This window comes from Coffea arabica, chromosome 2c, assembly GCF_036785885.1.
Source record: "Coffea arabica cultivar ET-39 chromosome 2c, Coffea Arabica ET-39 HiFi, whole genome shotgun sequence".
In the NCBI taxonomy this organism is placed as follows: Eukaryota; Viridiplantae; Streptophyta; class Magnoliopsida; order Gentianales; family Rubiaceae; genus Coffea; species Coffea arabica.
In genome coordinates, this window is record NC_092312.1 from 14,331,458 (window position 1) to 14,355,975 (window position 24,518).

At 32.0% G+C, this 24,518-nt stretch overlaps 1 protein-coding gene across 1 annotated transcript; it reads left to right on the forward strand.

Annotated features, from left to right (window-relative positions):
- The first annotated feature begins 20,761 nt into the window (after positions 1-20,761).
- LOC113726212 (U-box domain-containing protein 17) lies at positions 20,762-23,490 on the forward strand. The gene has a single exon (XM_027249803.2). It carries the CDS (start codon positions 21,191-21,193, stop codon positions 23,354-23,356), a length of 2,166 nt encoding a protein of 721 aa, XP_027105604.1. The 5' UTR covers positions 20,762-21,190; the 3' UTR covers positions 23,357-23,490.
- Positions 23,491-24,518: the final 1,028 nt, after the last annotated feature.

Consider the following 24,518-nt stretch of genomic DNA (forward strand, 5'->3'; position numbering starts at 1 on the left):
AAAGAAGATTTGCTTGACAAAAAAAATTGCACTATGTGGCTGAACATACATTGAACATATCATAGATATATATGTAATTTGAAAAATCGTCGATCTAACACAGTTACAAAGTAAGAATACGTTGTAAACCATCATATCTGATTAATTGTACAAATTGCTCCATAAATCTGCACGTCTGTTCATTCAAATACATTATCCAATAGTTCAAATTTTAAAATGACATTTGAGATCTGTCGAGAAGATCCAAAAAATTCCAAATCTAACATGTAATTTTGAAAAAACTCTTAAATCCAAGAAAAAAAAAATTTAAATAAAACTCCACTAGGATAGCTTAGGAGAAAAGAAAACACTCACTACCAAATATTAGGAGGGAGAAAACTTGCACTAGCATAACTTAAGAAAGATTTTGATAAATATAAAATAAAAACAAAGAAAGAAGAAAGAAGACCTTGTCTTAATGCCAAGATCTCTCTCATAAGACGTTCGGTTTTTTTGTATAAATAAGGGAAATAACTAGAGCACAATGACAGATCCAAGGAGAGACTGAGGAGGGGGCCATGACCACTCTAAGTTTTGAAAATTTTAATTCATAATATATAAATATATGTATAAGACAAAGTTGACCCCCTTAATTTTTTACAATTTTAGTTTATATTATTATAGTATATATGAGTATATATATATATATATATATATATATATATATATCTATGTGTGTGTATGAATTAGCACTATGATTTATTTATTTATTATTGTGATAATTATTTAACATTCAAAAAATTAAACATATAATTTGATGATCCATAGTAAATTGACCCAATTTGATATATTATAATAAAAGACTCAATTCATAATTATGGATGGGCTAAAACAAAAATAATTACTTTATTGGACCATATACAAATATACAACTTAGTCTAATTGATGAAAATTTTAAAATTAGTGATCTATCCTCTTGTTGACCCATTTACAAATATACAAATAATTACTTGAAGGCTTGATGAAGACAAGAAATTGAGCGATCTATCCTATTATTGACAGATTGATTATACTTGTTATCACTCTTCCTACGTCAACTGCAACTATAGAACGGACATTTTTAATTATAAATATAATCAAAACAAAACTCCAAAACAAGATAAAAAATAATTTCTTGAATGATTGTCTAATAATGTACATAAAAAAAAAAAAGGAAGTTGTTCAAAAATTTAGCACTGATTCAATTATAGATGAATTTAGTTCTATGAAAGAACGTAAAGCTCAATTTACTTTTAAGCACAGAGGTTGAAATTTCAAAGTATGCTAATATAACTTTTATCTTTTATTAATTGAAAATAGTTATATATATATTGCATAGTTATATTTTTATTTTTGCACAAGTGACACATTGGAGCATCTTCTCATAATGTACAATTTGGGTAGTTTGTGATGTTATAAGATATTTAATCAAAGGTTATTTCTTATCCTAATTTTTGTTAAGACTATGCTGCATATTTATGAAATAGACATACCATTAAAGTAAATATTTGATATTTTAAGATGTCATATATTTAAATGGATGAAAATTATTTTGAACATAACATATTAAGATAATTTTGTTCAGAAAAATTTTGGCTCTCCTCCTAAGGAAAAAATCCTGGCTCCATTCTATAGTCTATATAATAGACATTTTCAATTATGAAGATAATCAAAACAAATCTCCGAAACAAGATAAAAGATAATTTCTTAAATGATTGCCTAACAATGTACATAAAAATTGGAAGTTATTCAAAAATTTAGCATTGATTCAATTATACATGAATTTAGTTCTATGAAAGAATATAAAGTTCAATTTACTTTTAATAAAAGAGGATGAAATTTTAAGACATGTTAACATAACTTTTATATTTCTTTAATTGCAAATAGTCATATTTATATTGAATAGTTATATTTTTGTTTTTGCACAAGTGATATATTAGAGCATCTTCTCATAACGTGCAACTTAGGTGGTTTGTGATATTATAGGATATTTAATCAAAACTTATTTCTTGTCTTAATTTTAATTATGACTATGTTACATATTTATGAAATAGACATATCTTTACAATTAAAATTAAAATTTGATATTTTAAGATGTCATATATTTAAATAAATAAAAATTATTTTGAACATAATATATTAAGGTAATTTTGTTCGAAAAAATTTTGGTCCCCCAAGAAAAAAACTCCTAGCTCCGTCAATGGTAGAGCGAACGTATGTCTATGAACAATTGTCCGTTCAATTACGTTAACAACATTCTAAAAATGGGATGGAGATTTAACTAAGCAATTGTCCATTCAATTACATTACGTAACATTCCAAAAATGGGATAGAGATTTAACTAGTACATATTTCCTTTGTAAATTGTTGGGAGAATAGTTGCTTGCTGTTTATCATTCTCCATTTGTTGGTGTTTTTAGTTATCTAAATTTTTTTGCGCAATCTCGATTGTTCAAAATTCTTCAATTTTTCATGGTTTGCCCCTCCTATATATATGGCCTCAAACTCATAATAATGAAGGGAGCTAACACACACGCATAGTATGTGTGTGTGAGTAGATATTTTAATTAGAGCGATTTCTTACTTCTATATATAAGAATTGCCAATCCCACCGACTCTAGAGGTTATTCTTCCGATGCCTTATCTCTAAATCAAAATAAATTAAAATAAACCAACAAAAAAAATACTCCTAGTTTAGATAAGAAAGAAAATTAAATAGAAGATGTTTACATTTTTTTAACAGGAAAACTATGAAGAGATAAATACTATTTACTTTTGCTTTCCTTTTCTGTTGCTAAAAAATTGAAAATGGAAGATTACGAAGAAGAAGTCAAGCATTTGAGTACTTTAGTTGTTGATTGCTATTTCCAATTTCATTTCAGGCTTTTAACCCCAAAAAGCCTAAAAAACCAAATATTACCGGAGAAAAGAACATGAGACAGTAGAGTGAGAACCATTACAGATTTGGAGCCAAAGGACCAGCTTCCGGAGCAGGTAACTATCCTGCTTATCTAGATTTTGAAAATTTTTTATTATTGTTGTACAAAGTTATACCGATCTTGCACCCCGCAATTTTCGTCGTTAGGAGTATTGCATAAGAAGGATTAATATTCTCTAATTGACAGTGACGGTGTTAATACAATGCTATGCAATCAGGTTTAGATGCATGTCTTATGTTTTAAGTATAGATTTAGTATAAGTGGAGATCATAAATTATAAACGAAAACCTATTTACTTACGTAAATAAATTTAGACCTTAGTACATAGAAGATTAATAAATTTCTGACACATAGTCTATGCTGAGTTTATTAACTTTGTATGCTGAGTTTTCATCTAACTATCTATTGGTTGTTGCTACTAATTATCCCACTTTTTGTGGATTTATTAACTTTGTAGTACTGTACTATAAAGAACTTTATATATAACTAGTTAATTTAGGCCTTGCACGAGGCGCGAGGTTGCCCAGATATGGCAATTGGCATGTGCTCAAAAGGGTCATAATAAATTGAAAATACAGTATTGCTGCAATTGAATACATTAAAGTTAAAAAGAAATAGAGATTATCCAAGCTAATAGTAAATTGTTATATTTACATACATAAGAGTCTTTCTGCAGATGCTTTCACACTAATACTTGCACTGATGGATCTTTGTGATTCCTAATAGAGACTTTTAAGCGGGCTAGTAGGCTGTTTGTAGCAAGTGGATTTGCGCCACGCGCGAGCAGCGAGAATGCTTGGATTTAGATTCATACATATGGAATATTCACATTCATACAAAAGGAATATTTACATATATTTATATTTATACATAAGGAATATTTACTTCATAGTGAGTATATGAAATAATAATCAAGTGCAAGTAATAATAGAATCAAGATTATTAACTTTAGATAATGATTAGACTGAACACTAAGTGATTGCCATGATTAAATTTAAGAACAAATTAACTAACTGATACTAACGGCAAAAGTGAAGGATAATTTTTTATACTAAATTTAAGAGCAAATAAGTAACTAATTAATATTAAGTGTACTTAATGTTAGAAGTGAACACTAAGTACATAAATTTAAAAAGAAATATATAAAAAGAAATAAACGGCACTATTAATTAATAGTGACCATTCAGACATTGCAAAATTCAAGAACCATGCTGATAAGACAACGCTAAAATTCACACTGCTTTTTCCTATCTAATCAGTCAATGAATAGGACTAGGCTTGTCAACGGATCAGGTCCGGGTCAAAATTCATTATTCCAGACCCGATACACTATATCGGATCCGGGCTCGACCCATTTATCTGACGGGTCTTTACTATATGTTCCAGATCCGGGTCTACTTGAAAAAAAATAACAAAATTCATAATTCCTAACAAAAATGAGAAAAAAACATATATTTATAAACTAATTTCTAACTAATACAAAAAAAATCAAATAAGAAAAGAAATCAAATTAACCTTTACTCAAATACATCATTCTAATCAAATTATATTGATTAGGATCTGGGTCCAATTATATTGATTACTCAAATACATCATCCTAATCAAATTATATTATTAAATATATATATATTTTTTGAATTATTAATCCATTTATATCCGGATCCGGATCCAATACGGGTTGGAATACTATATTCTGTATCCGACCCGTTTTTTGTTTGGCAAAACGGATCCGGATCCGAATCCAGGTAACGGAATTAAATCCCTACCTATACCCGGATAAATTTGACGGATTCGGTCCGGGTCCGGGTCCGTTTTGCCAAACAAAACGTACGTTTAATTAAACAAATATGCACCCGCCAAAATATGTTTCCAGCAAATTTTTTTTTCATCTATTACATTTTATACCACTTTACAAAAAAACTATCTAAAATGAATATTGTTAACAACTTTCTACTTCTTTTTATTCACCATGTTTTCCTGCATTATTATAAAAGAAAAATAAAACTACATGTTTTTTCCTCATTGAATTTATTAACTTCCTTCCCATTCACGGCACAAACTACACACATACATTTCAATATCTTTTCTTATGCAGCTACTTCACCTATTCATTTTTTTGTTAATAATGTCTTAATTTCGTTCATTAAACAAAATAACAAATACAACCATACATTACATGCAAATCAGCTCACATTGGGCATCACTTTAATTTCTCACCGCGCGCGAGCACGGTGTCATCTTGCTAGTTTATTGTAATCCTACTAAAAAGAAAAAAAAAAGTATGTACATGTGCAGTTTTTTGCGAAGTTCTAGTACAAGTCCAAATGTTCAAAGAGAATTTTTTTTTTTTGGGGTGTACATATCAATAAAATTCGTCCTTGGAAAACTCTGTCTGGAAGGGCAGGAAATTCAACCCTATTTTGTTTTCAGCTTGGTCCATTTTGTGAAGGTAGAAATTAGTCTTGAGTCTTGACAAATTCAAAAGCTGTAAGACATTGCTATTTTTAAACTCTGAATATTTCATCAATAGTCTGTCTTTGTCTCCTCACAGGTTTAAGCGCAGAAAGGGAACAAAGCCTTGATTGGGTTCTTGTAATTGTCTCTGCTATTTTGGTGTTGTAGCTGTTTGCTGGTTGTTGAATTGGAAAATACTTGAAATTGCAGTTGATACAGATGATGAAGCGTTAACTCTCCATGTTGCCATTGCTATGATTCCTGTGCTACTAGTTGCAGGTTTTAGCTCGTGTATGCTCTTGGCAGGTTTCATTATGCATATATTAACACTAATGGGGAGGAGATCCCAGATGAAGATGCGTACGTTCAATTAACAATTTATGATTATTTCTCTAAGCATTTTTCGAGTACTCCTTCCAGCTATAGTCAAGTAATTAACTACTGCTTTTACATCTTTTCCTTGTTTCAAATTCGTTGACAATCTATAATCTTTTAGAGTACTAAATGTGTGAGTCATTATCACTTGTAATGTTTTGTACAGTCCTAGTCGCTACACAGAATGACTAGGGACATAATATTTCATGCTTCAACCTACTTGCAACAGCTAATGGTGCATTATTGACTCTATTGTTCATCGTCAAAAGGGAAGATAAGAAGTTTTATGTCGATATGAAATAACTACTAGTCATGTAAAGGACTCATTTGCTAATTCACATGTTAAATGGAATCCACTTGACATGTTAAATTAAATTAAGTAAGATCCTTATATATTCTTTCATGGGATAATTGCAGAAACCTCCCCTGAGATTTCTGATATTTGCACTGACCTCCCCTCTAGGTTTTGAAATTGCATTCACCTCCCCTGAACAGTAACAATTCGTTGCAGAAACCTCCCTGACAGCTTTTGTAGAAGTGAGATAAGAAATTTCTTCCAATTTTGCCCTCTTCTTGCTTGACAATTATTATTTGTTTGACAATTGCTTAACTAATTATCTAATTAGTTAATAGTTAAACTACTTAACTATTAACTAATTATCTGATTAATTATTAACTAATTAACTAATTATCTAATTAATTAATTAACTAATTAACTAATTTCTATTTATCTAATTAACTGCTTAACTAATTAATTAATTAACTAAAGCTGTTGTCGGTCCGAAACAAACAAACTATTTGCATGTTAAACTAATTAACTAATTAATTGCTTAACTAATCAACTAATTAACTAACTAACTAATTAACAGACTATTTGCATGTTAAACTATATGCAGTATGCATTACCTATTTAAAGTATCGGCTCTTTATAGGTATTTTACTTTCAAACATTTAATTTATGATAAAAACATCAATGTTTGTAAGTAAAATTCAAAAAGTGTTACAGTAATATTCTTACAAAAAGGGAGGGGTATAAGGCCATAAATTAAATATTTGAAAGTAAGAATATTGATATTTTTTGTAACACTTTTTGAATTTTACTTACAAACATTGATATTTTTATCATAAATTAAATGTTTGAAAGTAAAACACCTATAAAGAGCCGATACTTTAAATAGGTAATGCGTACTGCATATAGTTTAACATGCAAATAATTTGTTAATTAATTAGTTAATTAGTTAAGTAGTTAATTAGTTAATTAGTTTAACATGCAAATAGTTTGTTATTTTGAGACAAACAATAGCTTTAGTTAATTAGATAAATAGAAATTAGTTAATTAGTTAAGCAGTTAATTAGTTAATTAGTTTAACATGCAAATAATTTGTTAGTTTCGGATAGACAACAGCTTTAGTTAATTAGATAATTAGTTAATTAGTTAATTAGATAAACAGAAATTAGTTAATTAGTTAATTAATTAATTAGATAATTAGTTAGTTAATTAGTTAAGTAGTTAATTAGTTAATTAGTTTAACATGCAAATAGTTTGTTAGTTTCGGACAGACAACAGCTTTAGTTAATTAGTTAATTAGTTTAACATGCAAATAGTTTGTTAGTTTCGGATAAACAACAGCTTTAGTTAATTAGTTAATTAGATAATTAGTTAATTAGATAAATAAAAATTAGTTAATTAATTAATTGGATAATTAGTTAGTTAATTAGTTAAGCAGTTAATTAGTTAATTAGTTTAACATGCAAATAGTTTGTTAGTTTAGGATAGACAACAGCTTTAGTTAATTAGTTAAGCAGTTAATTAGTTAATTAGTTTAACACGCAAATAGTTTGTTAGTTTCGGATAGACAACAACTTTAGTTAATTAGATAATTAGTTAATTAGATAAACAAAAATTAGTTAATTAATTAATTAGATAATTAGGTAGTTAATTAGTTAAGCAGCTAATTAGTTAATTAGTTTAACATGCAAATAGTTTATTAGTTTTGGACAGACAATAGCTTTAGTTAATTAGTTAATTAGTTAATTAGATAAATAGAGATTAGTTAATTAGATAAACAGAAATTAGTTAATTAGTTAATTAATTAATTAGATAATTAGTTAATAGTTAATTAGTTTAATTATGCAGAAATAGTTTGATTAGTTAATAACTATTAACAATTAGATAATTAGTTAATTAGATAATTAGTTATTAATTAATTAGATTATTAGTTATTTAGTTAATTAGTTAAACTATGCAGAAATAGTTAATTTAGTGTAATTTTTATTAACAAATGTTTTGTTGGGTTTGATGAAAGTACTCATCACATTCATTTGGTAAAATTAAATCATGTCAGGGGTATTTTAGTAAATTGACCCACCTTTGCCTATTAAATTGTCTCCAACTTTTGATAGGGGAGGTCAGTGCTATTTCAAAATTGATAGGGGAGGTCAATGCTATTACTATAAAAGTCAAGGGAGGTTTCTGCAATTATCCCTTAAATTGTCTCCAACTTTTGATAGGGGAGGTCAGTGCTATTTCAAAATTGATAGGGGAGGTCAATGCTATTACTATAAAAGTCAAGGGAGGTTTCTGCAATTATCCCTTCTTTAGCATACCTAATAATGGCTCTGGACCAACATAAAATTTTTCGACCTAATTACGTTTGGATCATGGGAAAACTCCGTGGTCGGTCAATATGAATCTAGAAACCAAAAGTGAGCATTCTGTAAGCCTAATTTGGTTTTGAATTCAATATGAAAGCAAGGGAATTTTGAAGATCATGGTTTGCATTTTTTTTTTTTTTTGGGTTGTTCAAGAAACCATAGCAAAAGTAATTATCGAATCTGTAAGTTTAAGTGGGATTCAATTTCAGAACGAAATTAACTACTTCACTCTTTCTTGGATGGAAGAGTAAGTTGAATTTTCCGAATGGTTGAGAGTTGAAATATGTTGTAGCTCTGATTATTATTTTTTTTTCATAAATGATGTTGATTATTCCCTCTATTTGGCCCTTCCATTAGAGGTTTCTAAAGTTTGTCTTAGTAAAAGAATGAACAGAACTGGAGGAGGAAGAGGAAGCAAGGAAGTAGGAGGGATAGAGGAGAAAAGTAGAAATGAACTTCACCCAATTACCCTCTCATCCCCAAATTGTCAGAGCCAAGACTCTTTTAATTGGCCCAAGAGTGAGCTGTTTAACGGGCCAACAACAATTTTGTCCGGGTCCCGTGAATGTGCTCTTTCTCCTATGAAGCACGTCTTAGGCTTGGGCTTTGGTTCGGGTCCATCTTGCTTTTTGTGCATTTTTAGTGGGCTGGATTAGTTGAACAATAACAGAAGTGTTAGATCAAACAAGGATTTGGACTCCGTGGGCAACACAGATTGAGGTACTCGCGGTTTCTCGCTATACTACCACCTAATCCACCCTTATTTCCAAAACAATTACGTCGTTTCAACTACCCACCTTCTTATAATCACTTCATGTACCATTGAATTATCCACTACTTCCCTAACAAAAAACTATAGCTTCATTAAGATACTAAGGGGTCTGTTGTGGTAACTTATTGAAAAGTATTTTACTAATAGAGTTTTTAATAAAAGTATTTACTAAGTACTTAAGTTCTTTTAAGTATATTATTTAGATATATCATTTAATAAATACTTGTTGTATTAGATAATGTGTAATTTGAAATTTTTTGAATGTCTTATCTCTTTATTTAGTTCATAACAAAGGATAAAAATGATTAAATTTAATATTTTATTTTTTGACCACGAAAACTATTGTAAAAGTACCAGATTTGAGCTTTGTTAACACTGCGTTTAACACCAGAAGCCCTACTCCTAATTTTATAAGATGATAATTCGCCAAATGCCTCAAAAGTATTTTCAGCATCTAAAAGAGCTTTTTTATCAAAAGCACCGCAATCTCAAATGGAACATAAAGTAATTTAAGACTTTTAGACTACTACTTTTCCAAAAAAAAAAAAAATCATAATTCAACTCTTCTTTAATATCTTTTTATTAGTTGCACAGTGAACTCAAACGCTTGTACTTTTATAATGCTGTCTGGGACGAGACGATGATCTTGTAGTATAATTTAATCTTAAATTGCAAAAGCTAAGATTGGCACATGGAGTGACCAAAAAAACAATGGGCAAAAAGATTTCCACATGAAAGATGAACCCTAAACAATTACATTGGTATATATATAACGTCGTTTTCGGGAATTCATCATTGCTGAGTTGGTTGGAACTTAAAGTAGGTTTTTTGCCACTATTTTGATATTTTCAAGCAGTGAAATTTTGACATTTAAGGATTCTAGTTGTATGGTAAGAGAGCCAAAGAGGGAAAATATATACTCTGTATTCTAGATTGATGCCGGAAACCTCCTTTTTTTTTTCCCCCTCATTGGTATGGATTGCATATTTCGAGAGTTCTTGAAAGTTTTTTTTCACGAAAAACACTATTTGAGAGTTGATACATGTGAGGTAACATGGCATCTAGGAGATGTGTTAAAAAAATATTCTCCAAAATTGAGAATATTACAACAGTATCGGGGGTGGATTGGTGCAATTTAACCTTCATGAGGGCAAAGGTAAGAAAATAGTTTTTTTTTTTTTGAGGGGTTTATTGGAATTAACCAGCCCTATTTTTTATGCTTCAGCAACCAGATAGGATGGCCAGGGACGTCATTTTTCATCCTTAAACATACTTACAGTAATTAATGATGCATTATTGACTTAATCATTCGTCGTCAAAAAGGAACACCGAATTAAGTTTGGACCATAGGAAAATTCCGTGGTCGGTCACTTTGAATCCAGAAGCCAAAAGCGAAGTATTCTCATCTGGATCTTTCCCGCGGAAACACAAGCCCTTCTCAGCCAGTCAAAATGGCACTTTCGCCCAACAATTTGTTCTGATGCTTTTCTTGATGCCTCTTTCATGCCATTTGGGAAAACCCAGCAGGATTCTTGATTATTAAGCTGGATAGGTTTTGGAATTAGGAGCATTCTATTATCATGGGCTGTGGTTATTTGCAAAGAAATAAAATTTGTTGTTTTTAATGACTTTTTTTTCTAATTTTCTTTTACCATCCTTTTATCTCACATTGCAGTACAAAAAATACTACAATATTATTATTGTTAAAACAATTCAAAAACCCTCAATCGTAAGAAATGCTCAAATTTATCAATTACGCTTCAAGATTCCAACTCAACTATAGGACTGACGTGGCCGTTTTACTCCTCAAAAACAATTTGAATGAAAATATGGGATTACTCAATTAATCTGGAGGGGGGTTTAATTTGGAGGCTGTAAAATATTGTCACTATAAAGTCTAGGTCACTCAATTAATAAAAATTTCAAATAGCCCTCCAAACTTCTGAATTAAAAATGTTAAGCAATGCTTTTCTTTCTATCTTAGCTGGTAAATAAAAAAGACTTCCCAACTAAAATGGATGGAATTGCTAAGATTTGGAAATTGAGTGAGTTAATTGAAACTTTTAACTGTACAGTAACAAACTTTTAAATGGATGCGAGAATATCTTCACAGTTAATATCTCAATCTGTCTCCAATAAGTCCAGGGAGGCTCTTAATCCGAAATCATGAGATTTTGGCTTGTTAATAATTTCCTAGTTTTATGATAATAACCACAAAAGTTTACTACGAAATCCTCAAAAGCAATTAATATAATTGCTACACAAGGAGTTTCTAGCCCTCCATAGACGGAGTGGGTTCTACACTTCTATGCCCCCCATGTAATGAAACCATCTATTGACAATACTACTAACTTGTTTGACTAGCTTTCACAAAATTGTTTATATTATTATTAGCCTTGTAATTTTGTTTATTATCTGTAAGAGAGTAAATAACCACTAAAAACAAACATTTACCCCGTTATAACTAAGAATTTTTGTGATTTACATCTTCCATGATTTTGCATGGTAACTCCTGTGAAGTACAAAATGAAGCACGCGTTTGACTTGGGCTTCACTCAGGGATGATTTCAACATGGATTTTTCTCATTTTTTAGCCGACTTCATTAGTTGGACAACAACAGAAATGTCAGATCAACAAGAGGGTTAGGATTCCCAAGATTAATCTGGGAAGCCACAATTTCACACTACTATTTTACTGATGCTCTCTGGAACGAGATGGTGATCTTGTATAATTTACTAATTGATATCGATAAAGTAAGGATTGGCAGTAATTTGGCACCTACTGTGACAGACTGACAATGGGCTTAAGCATTTCAACAAGAAAATTAAACCCTACATAATTAAATTGGTCTACTATGTCGTTCTTGGTCTGTATACTTGTACCCCATCAATAATCTTGACTAAGGATATAAAGCATTTGGGGATTTGAAACATTTGGCATTCAAGATGTGAAAAAATGTCTTCCAAGGAAAATGACAGGAAATTTCTAACGCAAGTAGCAGTGGCAGTTTGCATTAGTAACTGTTGATGCTATTTTGGTAAAGTAAATTGATGTTTCGCGATGGTGATGATTTAAACTACTTTTTAATGCCTTAGGCTTACATGCCAGGTAATTCATCCAAAATTTGTCTCTTATGGTGGCTTTGGCATTTCAAAGCCTGCCTAAATAGTTGAGCTCTAAATCTAAAGTAGGTATTTTGGTTTTCTTTTTCCCCCATTCGTTGTCATATACAATTCATTATCTTGCTCGAAATTCTTTTCTTTTCTTTTTTTACCAGCAGGGAACATGGAATTTAAAAAATGAAGAAATAAAAAGAGATTTGAATATGAAACGTCTACTTTTTGAATCTTCAATTTTAACTATTAGTTCAAAACCTTCTCGGCATCTTGCTCGAATTTCACTATCAATATATAACATAATATGCATGCATAACTGCCCATTTGATAACGTGGTGCTTTTAATCAAACTTTCTTTTGTTTGGCAAAGTTTTTTTTAGAAAGTGTGCATGTCAACATATTTCAGACTAGAAACACTTTATTTTGGTAGAGATATTGCTCCAAGGGCACATTTTTATGTTGTTGAAACATTACAAGTACTTAGGCACAAAAGTATTTACAGTCGGATGATATTTGCATTGATTGTAGGGATAATTTCATAAACCTCCCCTGAGGTTTTATGAAATATCACCTAGCTCCCTTGAGGTTTTCAAAATCTCACTTAGCACCCCTTGAATTGACATTTTGATAACATTGGAAGCTCTTCTAACCAAAAGTAATGTTAAAAAATTCATGTTTGAGGAGAGAGATTATTTTAGTGCCTTTAATACCCTTAGACTATAAAAAAATGAACATTTTACAAACCAAGGGAAAAAAGTACTAAATTGGAACCATCTTAAAAGTGAGGAGATGAAAATTGGTAAAATTTTATGTTACAGCCAATAGTCACTTTTACAGTAGGAACAGATGGTAAAAACAAATACTAGTTTTTAAACCATTTCTACAAATAAAACTCTTCATAGCGTTGAAGGTAATTAGCATGTAAAATCATACATTTGAGCAAAAAAAACTTAGTAATAGATGAAATTCAATTTCAATATCATACAAAAAATTTACTCAAAATACACAGATTTTTTTTATGGGTGTGAAATATGAAAATTTTATTATAGAAAAAGTCAGAATTTGAAAAACTATTTGGAGTTTCAATTACTTTATTTCTCTTACGCTCTACATGAATAGGAATAAATAAATAAAGTTGTGAAACACCAAAAAAGGGAAGAAAAAAAAAAAGAACCTGCAGCTATTATTCTCCAAATGCATTGAATATTTCATTGATTAAATCTTATATTTCATTGATATTTGCAATTCAATTATACATATATATATGTATGTATGTATGTATGTATGTATGTATGTGTGTATGTTTTTATAGACATTGTTAAAGAAAAGTAGAAAATTTAGAGAAAGAAAAACAAGTTCAGAAAATTTAAATATGGGGGTATTATTGACAATTTATCACCTTTGATATTAGTATATGGTCTTACTATCACTTCAAGAGTGTTAAGTGAGATTTTGAAACGTTTAGGGGAGCTAGATGATATTTCATGAAACCTCAAGGGAGGTTTCTGAAATTATCTCTTGATTGTAAAACATTCTAAGAAGGTGTCTAAACATGTTTTTTTTCCCCCCTAAATTCTTATCCGAGCAATGCCATAAAAAAAAAGCACTTTTAGTTAACCTTTTCTCCAACTTTCGGAGGGGGATTTAAGTAAATTTACACGGCAAGTAAGCCAATTACCGTTTTAACACCGAAGAAAATTTAATGACTGCCTCTATTTTCTTTGCGAATGGTGGCATTTTAGAAATGATGGTTACACTCAAACCACAAACTTTTATTAAACTATTCCTTAAATTTCCTTAATCTTTCTCCTTCCTGGTTATAAACCATCCGCTGTGTGGTAAGACTTCTCCTTTTTTTGAGCTTGTAATGTAGTTTTAAGTTAGGATAAATCACCAATAATCATCATGTGGTTTAAGCTTAAACCTATTATTAATCCTTGTATGATATAAAACTTCCCTTGCCTCTCATGATGTTTTGGATGAGAGGGTGAGCTTTAGAGATTACCACTTCATTTGACCCGAATTAATCAGCACTAACAGTGCTATGAATATTTATAAGTGAATTGAGGACAAAAGTTTTTCAACCTCGTGGAATTGATTTTGAAGGGAAAAACTTTCGAATTTGATTAGCACACTAATGTTGGTATTGATGTGAAAACTAACTTTTTTTTATGTGTAATAATCGCCCTACTGACATGAATGACCATTTCTAACTAATACAATTATAAAAGCATTAACAAATTGGCCTGATAGGAGTTAAGAAATCATTATAAATTCTTATTTCTTATAAGCACAACAACATAAAAAATTACTTCAATAATTTGATACTCCCTCTATCCAACTTTAATAATTTTAATTTTTTTTCATGCATATTAATGAAAATTAGTTAATTTTGTCGAAAGAATGTTGTTAAATTGCATATCCGTTATTTCAATTAACCTGCAGAGATGTAAATCAACTCATGTTAGACAATTTTCAACAATCTAAAATTTACTTTTTTATCCCAAAAAAAACAGACACGAAAATCTTTCCGCAGCCCCTGCCATAGTTAAATCAGTGTAATTAGTCCTAAATATTTGTAGAAATTGTCCAATATATGTGTGTCTTTGGTCTAGTTTGACTTTTTTGGGCCAAGCATTCATATTTCAAAGACGGTCCAGCGTTGACTGCCGTTTTAAGTACGTGGCGTGACCGAAACGTCCATTACTTTTTGTCGTTTCAGCTGTCTACGCTCGTAACCTTGAAAATATGTCGGTCGTTTCTTGAGCGTTCCTTCAAATCCGATGTGGCCTTAGAAAGTTTTGTGGAATTTTTTAAAATTTCTTGGATCTTCTGTCCTGAGTCATGAGGTGCATTGAGGATTGAAGGTGGAGACTTGGAAATTTTGTATCTATCGTGACGGATGGTTCAATGAATTTAGGCCAGCTAGCAACCCAATCCTGACCGGGTACACACCCAAAATAATAATAATAATAATAATTCTTAGACCTAACTGCAAATGAAAACGAATTATAGAACTATGATTATGCATCTATAACCTAAAGATAAAAATTGAATTTTTTTTTTTTTACAAGTGAAAGGATTTGAATGTAAAATATCTTACTCCCAATCCAATTCTCCCCTAGTGCTATAATAATTTTTCTAATACTTTTAGGCTTTCACATCCTTTTTCTCTATTTTTTTTTTTAACATTTGGCTTTGATTAGGGTTTGAACTCGAGACTGCTATAGGCGTGTGGCATTGAACTAAAGCTCATTGGTTCCTTCCCCTCTCTGCTACTTGAGACTTGAAAAAGGGTTGGATAGTCTGGATATATATTGAATTATGGCCTCAGAAGCTAAATTTTGTCCAATTTAATCTGGTTGTTGTGGTGCGTAAACTCCTTCGTTATAGAGCAAACACTTGATCATCAAGTTATTAACGTTTTTGTAATGCGTTTTGGTGGAATTTGAGAACTCAGTTACCAATGTTTGACAAAGAATTACTTGTTTATCAAATTTTTTTTAGAAGAGAGATGAGATTTAAAAAATAAGGAGGAGACAGTGGAATTTGAACTCAGAATATCGATTTTTCATCGTCTAAACCTCGAAGTTAAAGTAACTTTTTCAAAGAAAATTACGTTTAGTTATTATTTTGATATCAAAATTGCTTTATACTACAAAAACAGACAAAAAACCCTTCAAAGTAATTTTGATCCATTGCATGTCAGAAATTTCTTTAGCTTGCCAACCCTACTTCCATTCACAGATTAATCATAAGATTTCAACTTCATCTAGTTGCTTTTGAGGGTATGATGCATTGAAATCAACTCTTAAAGGAGCTACAGAACTTAATAGTCTTTGTCTAAGTAATCCATGTGTGTATGTGGAAGTATTATCAATGATAAGCATACAAAAAAAAAAAAGCTCTATAATATCAGTAATGAGGTATTTTTTTTTCACTTGTTATCACCTACATTTATACCTACTACTAGTTCTAATCTAACCCATATTAGGGGGAGTGACACAATAGGATTACGAAGAATCGATGGAAACTAAATCACCGTCGAATCACACGGATCCTGTGCACCGCATGAATCTTAAGCAAAGGAGTAATGGGGTAGCTGATTGCCAATTTACCACACATCTCTGTCATTGCCGCCTCCTTTTGGCATCCAACTGTTGTTAATATATTACTGCATAGGATTCCTATGCAAATAGTGAATTTGCCTAACTGATGTAAGACCTGAACAAGAAAAGGATTGCATTGAGTCAGTCAACTGATACAATCTTGGAATTTGGAGGAACAAATATAAAATTATGTAAAATTACCAATGAACTCTCACCCTCGAGGCTCGAGCACAAAGAATGACATGAAAAAGCACGGTATGCTACTCCTTTGAAAAACCCTAGTACTTTTATCTTACTTGAATATTTGGAACTGGTTTTTTTATTCCCTTTTCTTGCCCAAAAATAAGAAATATATGTTTAAAAAGGTTATTATATTGAAAAAAATGTTTTAATTACATCAGAAACACATTTTTAATCACATTTTTATCTTTTTAATTATCTTTTTATCTTATATATTTCATATCACAAAAATAGTATTACAGTAATAATTATAAAAATTTTCCAGAATAACCTTCTATGCAAAGTTTTCATGACTTGTTAAACAAAGAAAATGATGTTAAATTAGCATTCTGTAAGTGCGGATGCTTGAAACTTCTCATAAATGCATGGATTAATACTTGAATCCACCACACCCCAAAGAACTAGCAACTTTTGTTTTGTTGAGCTCGAAAACCATTTTTCTAAATCTTTTGCCATTTTTCAAGTGGCGAATATGGAACATGGGGCTATAAGATGACATAATTCTTTCATTCTTTCATCCTTTCAAAAATTTTTTTTTCATTCTTTGACATTGTGGATTGCCGAAGTAATAATCTCGCACAAACACAATTCCATACAGTTTTTTTTTGGCCCCCTTAACCACTATTGAATACCTTCATGCAAAAGCAAAAGTTAACTAACTACTTTGAAGTTCATTAAAAACAGGTTTGGAGAATCATATTCTTTTATATTGATTTAACGATACTAAGCTATATAACAAGGTGATTTATCTCAACTTGGAATATATTGGAGGTTGAAAATACAATCTTTGTTAATTTTTCAAATCTAGTGCCATCGTAGATCTTCATATTTACTGCATTTGTTGCATCTTTAGGCCATGTTTGATAACCCAATTCGGTATTTAAATTTAATGGATTCAGATTTTAACATATTCAGATTGTTTAATAACAAAAAATTGAACATCTGAATTAATTAAGCGGCACTGAATTTTCTAAACAAAACTTACTTCCAAAATTAAATGATAAATTATTCATTTATCACTGACTATGATATGCACTCAAATGTATTAGATTTAATACATAACAATTTAGTAACTTAATGAATTTAAACTTCAGATTTCGAATTTCAGATTTCAGTGTTTAGACTTCAGTTTTATGAAAAACATCCTTAGTATATCTTCAGTGATTAGTACACAGATCTAATGCAATGAAATTATGATGCTTATAAGAAAAAGTCTAATGCTTTAAGTATGAAAAAAAATTGGTTATATAAATACCAATTACCACCTCAACGAACTATTGCTACATATTCTGTTAGATACTCTAGTTTTCCAGTATTTTTCTAAACTGTTTGGGTGGGTGAGTGAAACTGGGAAGGAAAGAACAAGAAACAAGAGTGAAAGAGATGGGAACAATCTTTCAATAGGAAAAAACCCCCAAACTATCCAACATTTAATTATGCTGTATCATGATGTTAGATATACTAGTTTTATATTAAGGAAGCATCTTCTTTCCAAGTACTAGTAATAATTGAAGCTCATCATGAAAGAAGGCTAAAGGCAAAGAAACATTTTGGTTGCTTCCAAAATCCCATTTTGAACTTGAGCACAGATCACATAGGGCCATGAAAGCAAAATCTCCATGTCATGGAAAGAAGAGCTCATACAAAAAAAAAAAAAAAACAAAATAAATAAAGTCAAAACCAACATAATGATGCGTCCTCATCTCACTTCCAACCACTGGGATGAGGGAACTGATCCAAGTCCAAAACTCTTGCTTGGTTGTTGGGAATTTTTAATGGTGCATTTATACAGCTACTGTCACAGTGTTCAGAACCCAAGGAGACTTTGGATTTGCATTATTATTATTATTGAATTGTCCAAAGCAAATTTTGTACAACTAGCAGAGGAAAGAAGTACACTTTCTGGTTTGGATCTTTGCCAACCGTTTGTTGGGTCAAACAAACAAAAGATGCCAACTGCACTAGGCAAGAAAAATCAAAACCCTTGCCAATGCAGTCTAGTGTATGGCACTAAGCTAAACCACTTTTCTTTGGGTCAACTCTTGAATTAATTGCGAAAGAAAAAGATTTTGAATCATTCGCCTCTTTAAATCTTTTTCTAACTGCTGCTTTGTTGGGTTCTTCAAGCAGTTAGCAAACTGCAAACCGCCAGATAGAAGCACAAAAACTGGCCAGTCAACAGTCCTTAAATAAAAGTCTACCTGAAAAAGAGAACAAATTCAAAAGAAAGGTAGAAACGAAAAGCAAGAGAGTTTTCTCTTTTCACCGTGTTGTAAACTTCACACAATTGAAAGCAAGCCAAAAAAAAAAAAAAAAGAACTCAAATATGAATGCAGAGGAAAAATTGTTAGTCTTTGTTCCTTTAGATCAATTTTTTTGTCTTTATTTTTGCTAATATATTGAACAAAGAGGAAAATCAGGATCAGGGTTTCTACTAATTTTGCCCTTCAAAGATAGTTAACCGCTAAATTTGACAATTACACTGATCCATCCAGCAAAAGTGCAACTAAGCTATAAATTGCCTATACTTGTCCCCAAGCGATCTAATTGACCTACTTTATTTGACTTACGTCAAAATTACTCAAATTTTTTTAAAGTTAACTACTTTATCTTCTTGTTTTCTTTCCCCTTCAACCCTTTTCTCCTTGGATAGCTGTCCTCCTACATTGAGTAGATCTCATTGGAATTATTTTGCCCTAGAAAGCAAACTATTGAACTAACCTTTTTTCTTTAAACTTTTTAAGTGGAAATAGCTACTAATTAATACTTCAAAATGTCAATATACTCAATGACAATCAAGACTAATATACTATCTTACATGGAGTGATCATGATGCTCATGGAATTCTTTCACCTCTCAAAAACTTTTCTAACCATAGATTAGAAGCATACATCATAATTCATATGTAGAAAGTATTACTTATAAATCCATGAAATCATAGCAACAGATCAGCATCCACTACTAAATACCCTACCTTGCAACTTGTTATCATCATAACCATCTGAAATAACCCACAAACATTGAACGATCCCCACCCAATTATCACAATACTTCCTAAAAAAGAAAAAAAAATCACCCAAAAGGGCACTTTTTCATAAAACATCCATTTTCCCAATTGCAAAGCCATTACAAATCTATATTTGTAAAGTAATGATACAGACATGCATATCTTACTAAGATATTTCTCATTTAGCTATAAAAACATAATGTTTGGATAGGAGATTATCTGGGATAATTTTTTTTGAGAAAAATAATGTAATACCTTTTTGATGTGATATATATAAGATAAAAAAGTAATTAGAAAATATATTTATGATGCAAGGTAATAAATTTACGTAAATAATTTACTATGCAAACACTATTGAGTCTTTACTTGCCGAGAACATTAAGTACGCCAAACACACTTTATTAAGTAAAATTTCGTTTAAATCATCAAATCAAGTTTGAAGTAGTATGAAAGTTGAAAGAATTTATCCATATTAATGTGTAGTTTTACATATATTCGTACGACATACGTAACTCTATTCTTGTAAGGTTCAACAACATGAAATACATAGACTCAATTATAACCCAGCATATGCTTGTAATGTTCAACAACATAAAATACATAAAAATCAATTACAACATAAATTTATCATGCAAATCATCATTGAATTCTAAATAAAAAGTTAAATTTTGTGAATTTGTGTCATGATGTCGAAATACATACATATATATATATATATATACCCTTGTTCTCGTATTAATGTTTGACAATGCAAATTAAAACATAGAACCCTGTTGGAACTAAATTATGATATGAAAGTCATGACTCAAGTGCCTAAGTACAATATGTTCATATAAAGTTATACGGACACCAAATGGCAAAATTGTAAGAGTGGAAAAAGGAAATTGATGAGTGGACTCAAAGATGCATAATTTAATCCGTCAAAGCTAAGACAAAACGAATGTCATTTTCATCCAGGCTGCCGAGAAATTCCTAGAGGAAGAGAGACATTATCGTGAAATAAGTTATTACAATTAAAAGAAAAAAAAACCCAAATAGGAAACAGAGTCATAAATTTTCCATCTGAAATTCAGTCAATATTCCATTTCACACACAACACACACTCACATACAGCCCTTTTTCTTCCTTTCCGTTCGCTTCTTCCACTTCTCCTCCTTCCACCTACGCGGATTCACAATTACCACCTCACCAAAGAAAAAAAATTAAAACTAAAAAGTCAAAAAAATTATAAATATAGGCAATAAAGAAAACTTCCTTCTTCCACCATGTCTGTGGAGGCATCAGTACAAACACGACCCATTCATTTATTATTTGCTATCCAAACACACACCAAGACACGCTCAAACACACACGGAGACTAATTCTTGAGTACAGCTTTCTTTTGGGTTCTGAAGTTTTGATTTTGATCTTCATATTAGCTTTAAGATTGAAAAGGGTCTCTGAATCTACCAATATTTGTTCATATTTTGGATTATATTGGAAGAAATTCTGGATTTTTTGGTTTATGGCTTCAGCAGCGGTCTTCTCATCATTACGGCGACGGAGGACGCCGTCACTGGAGGCTTTATTGGCGCCGGTGGAGTTATCCGAGGAGAAATTATTGGTAATTTTGACAGGAATATCATCTGAGCTGATTTCAACATTTTCTTTGAACAACAAGACGATGTCGTTTCAGCGGAAGAATTCGCGGAACCTGGTCAGAAAGATTGAGGTTTTCGCGGTTCTTCTTGAGTGTTTGATGGATTCTACATCTGGGATTTCATCAATATTGCCTTCTACAGCTGTTTTGTGCTTCAAGGAGTTGTACCTTGTTCTTTACAGGTCCAAGATTCTTCTTGAATATTGCCTGCAATCGAGTAAGTTATGGCTTTTACTTCAAAACCATTCGATTTCTGGTCATTTCCACGATTTGAGTCAAGAAATTTCCACCCTTTTGGATGTTCTTCCTTTGGATGGATTGAATTTGCCTGATGATGTTGTTGAACAAGTACAATTAATAAAGAAACAGTCAAGAAAGTCTAAATTGTTCATTGATAGAAGTGATGAAACTTTGAGATTGAAACTCTATTCATTCTTGAATGAATTTGAGTGTGGATATATACCTGATCGGTTTCAACTGTACTCATTTTTTGTCGAAAAGTTGGGGATTAGAGATGCTAGGAGTGGTAGAATGGAGATTGAGTTTTTGGAGGAGCAGATTGCAAATCATGATGGGGATATTGAGCCCACAGCTTCTGTATTGAATGGATTTGTGGCCTTGACACGTTATTGTAGGTTTCTGTTGTTTGGATTTGAGGAGGATGAAGTACAAATGAGGATCAGGAAGCATAAGAAACTGAAAAAGGGATTGCTTACTCAAGAGATAGCTGAGACGTTTATTACAATCCCAAAGGACTTTTGCTGTCCCATATCATTAGATTTGATGAGGGATCCTGTGATAATATCAACTGGCCAGACCTATGATCGGAGTTCAATATCAAGATGGATGGAGGAAGGGCATTGTACTTGCCCGAAAACAGGGCAAATGCTTGTTCATACTAAGCTTGTGCCGAATAGGGCACTCAGAAATTTAATCATGCAGTGGTGTTCTGCACATGGATTTCCATGCGATCCACCAGAGCATGGCGATCCTTGTTGTGATATAATTGCAGCTACTTCACCTAGCAAGGCTACAGTTGAAGCCAATAAGGCCACTGCACGTGTTCTCATTCAGGAGCTGGCAAATGGATCCGAGGGTGCAAAAACTATTGCTGCACGAGAATTAAGACTGCTAGCGAAAAATGGAAAAGAAAACAGAGCTTATGTTGCAGAAGCTGGTGCTATTCCTCACTTGAAAAAGCTGCTTTCTTCTCCTGATGCAGTTGCACAAGAGAATTCTGTGACTGCTATGCTTAATTTGTCAATTTATGATAAGAACAAAAGCAGAATAATTGATGAAGATGGATGTCTAGAATCTATAGTTCGTGTTCTTAAATTTGGGTGCACTACAGAGGCCAGGGAAAATGCTGCAGCAACTTTATTCAGTCTGTCTGCTGTTCATGACTATAAAAAGAGAATAGCATTAGAAGATGGTGCAGTTGAAGCCTTGGCAGGGCTGTTAAGAGAAGGGACACCCAGAGGAAAGAAGGATGCTGTAACTGCTCTGTTTAATTTGTCTACTCATACAGATAATTGCGTGAGAATGATAGATTCAGGTGCTGTTACTGCTTTAGTTGGAGCCTTGGGATGTGAAGGTGTTGCTGAAGAAGCAGCAGGTGCGTTGGCCCTGATTGTTAGGCAACCAATTGGGGCTGAAGCAGTTGGAAATGAGGAAAAGGCCGTAGCAGGTCTAATTGGAATGATGCGATGTGGGACTCCTAGGGCAAAAGAGAATGCAGTTGCCGCACTGCTGGAATTATGTCGGAGTGGTGGTGCTGCCGCAGCAGAGAAGGTGTTGAAAGCACCTGCATTGGCGGGTTTGCTTCAAACCTTGCTCTTCACGGGGACAAAGAGAGCAAGAAGAAAAGCTGCATCCCTTGCTAGAGTTTTCCAGAGGTGTGAGAATGCATCGCTGCATTATGGCGGATTGGGAGTAGGGTATGCATTTGCAGGGAACTCTGCAACAAGTAGGGAAATAAGTTTCAGTAGTGAATATGTGATGCCTGTGCCTGTGTCAGTGCCGGTATTGTAGTCATAACTTGTACACTTGTTTTGTTATTCATTTTCTTCCCATTTTTGCCTGTAATATTCAAATTTTTTTTTAAGTTATTAGTGTAAAAAAGTGAAATGAAGTTATAGGAATACAATTATTGATTTACTGAGCAATTCTTCTGTTTTGGGCATTTATTTCTTCATATCTGATCCGGAGTGACCTAGAAACTGAAAATGTTGAATGCCGAGAGTTTATTGGACTGGTACATGATCTTTGAAGACTGAATATCACGATTCTGGTTAAAATGCTGGCAATAATGTGCATTGTGAAAATATGTCCGTAAGGTTGGGAAGAAAAGAAAACTATGGATGCTCAGAAGAAAACAACTATGTTAGATACGTGTTATGCTTCTTGGAACTCTTTTCGCTAATGACCAACATGGTTACAATATTTTGGCTCTATATCCAAGAATTATTAATGTCAGAAGCCGGTACCTCTTTTGCCTCTATGGTAAGAGATACTAAAGGTGCATGGATGGGCCATACTGGGGAGAAAAGATGAGGCTCTAAAGAGGCCAGTTACTAGGGAAAGTTGAAAAAGGCGCAATACTTCATGCTTGATTAAGAGTTATTAGGCTTTGTTGCATGAGACTAAGCACTCTTACCAAAGTTCTATGTACTTTCAAATTGTCCAACTTGGACGAACTCCTTGGACTTGATCAAAAGGGAAACAAAAACAAATGAAGGGCAAATAAAGTGGCAAAACATTATTGTCAAACAGGCTCAGCTAAGATGCCAATTCTTGTCAAATCATTGACTGCGCATATCTCTGTTACATTCTCAAGTGAATGTTCTATAGTGTTCAGAACCTACTGAAAAAAGCTATCAAAACAAAACTCTTTTGTCATTTCAGCTTTTCATTGGATGCTTCAGAAGCGTGGTGGATATTGGTTGCTGTTCTTTAGATGTGCACCCACTGTTAGTTCAAGGAATATGTGCCAGTGGATTGGAGATGGGATCCAACTCCAACCACGCGTCCCTAAAATCATTTTTTTTCTGACGCAGCATTGCTGATGCTATCTCCTCCTTTTAACCTTTTTTGATCCTTGCTTTCGCCTTCTCACCACTTTTGCTTAGTGGATGCTGCATCTAATGCCTTGACTGAGACTTTCCATGATTTGGGCTGTGATAAGACCAAACTG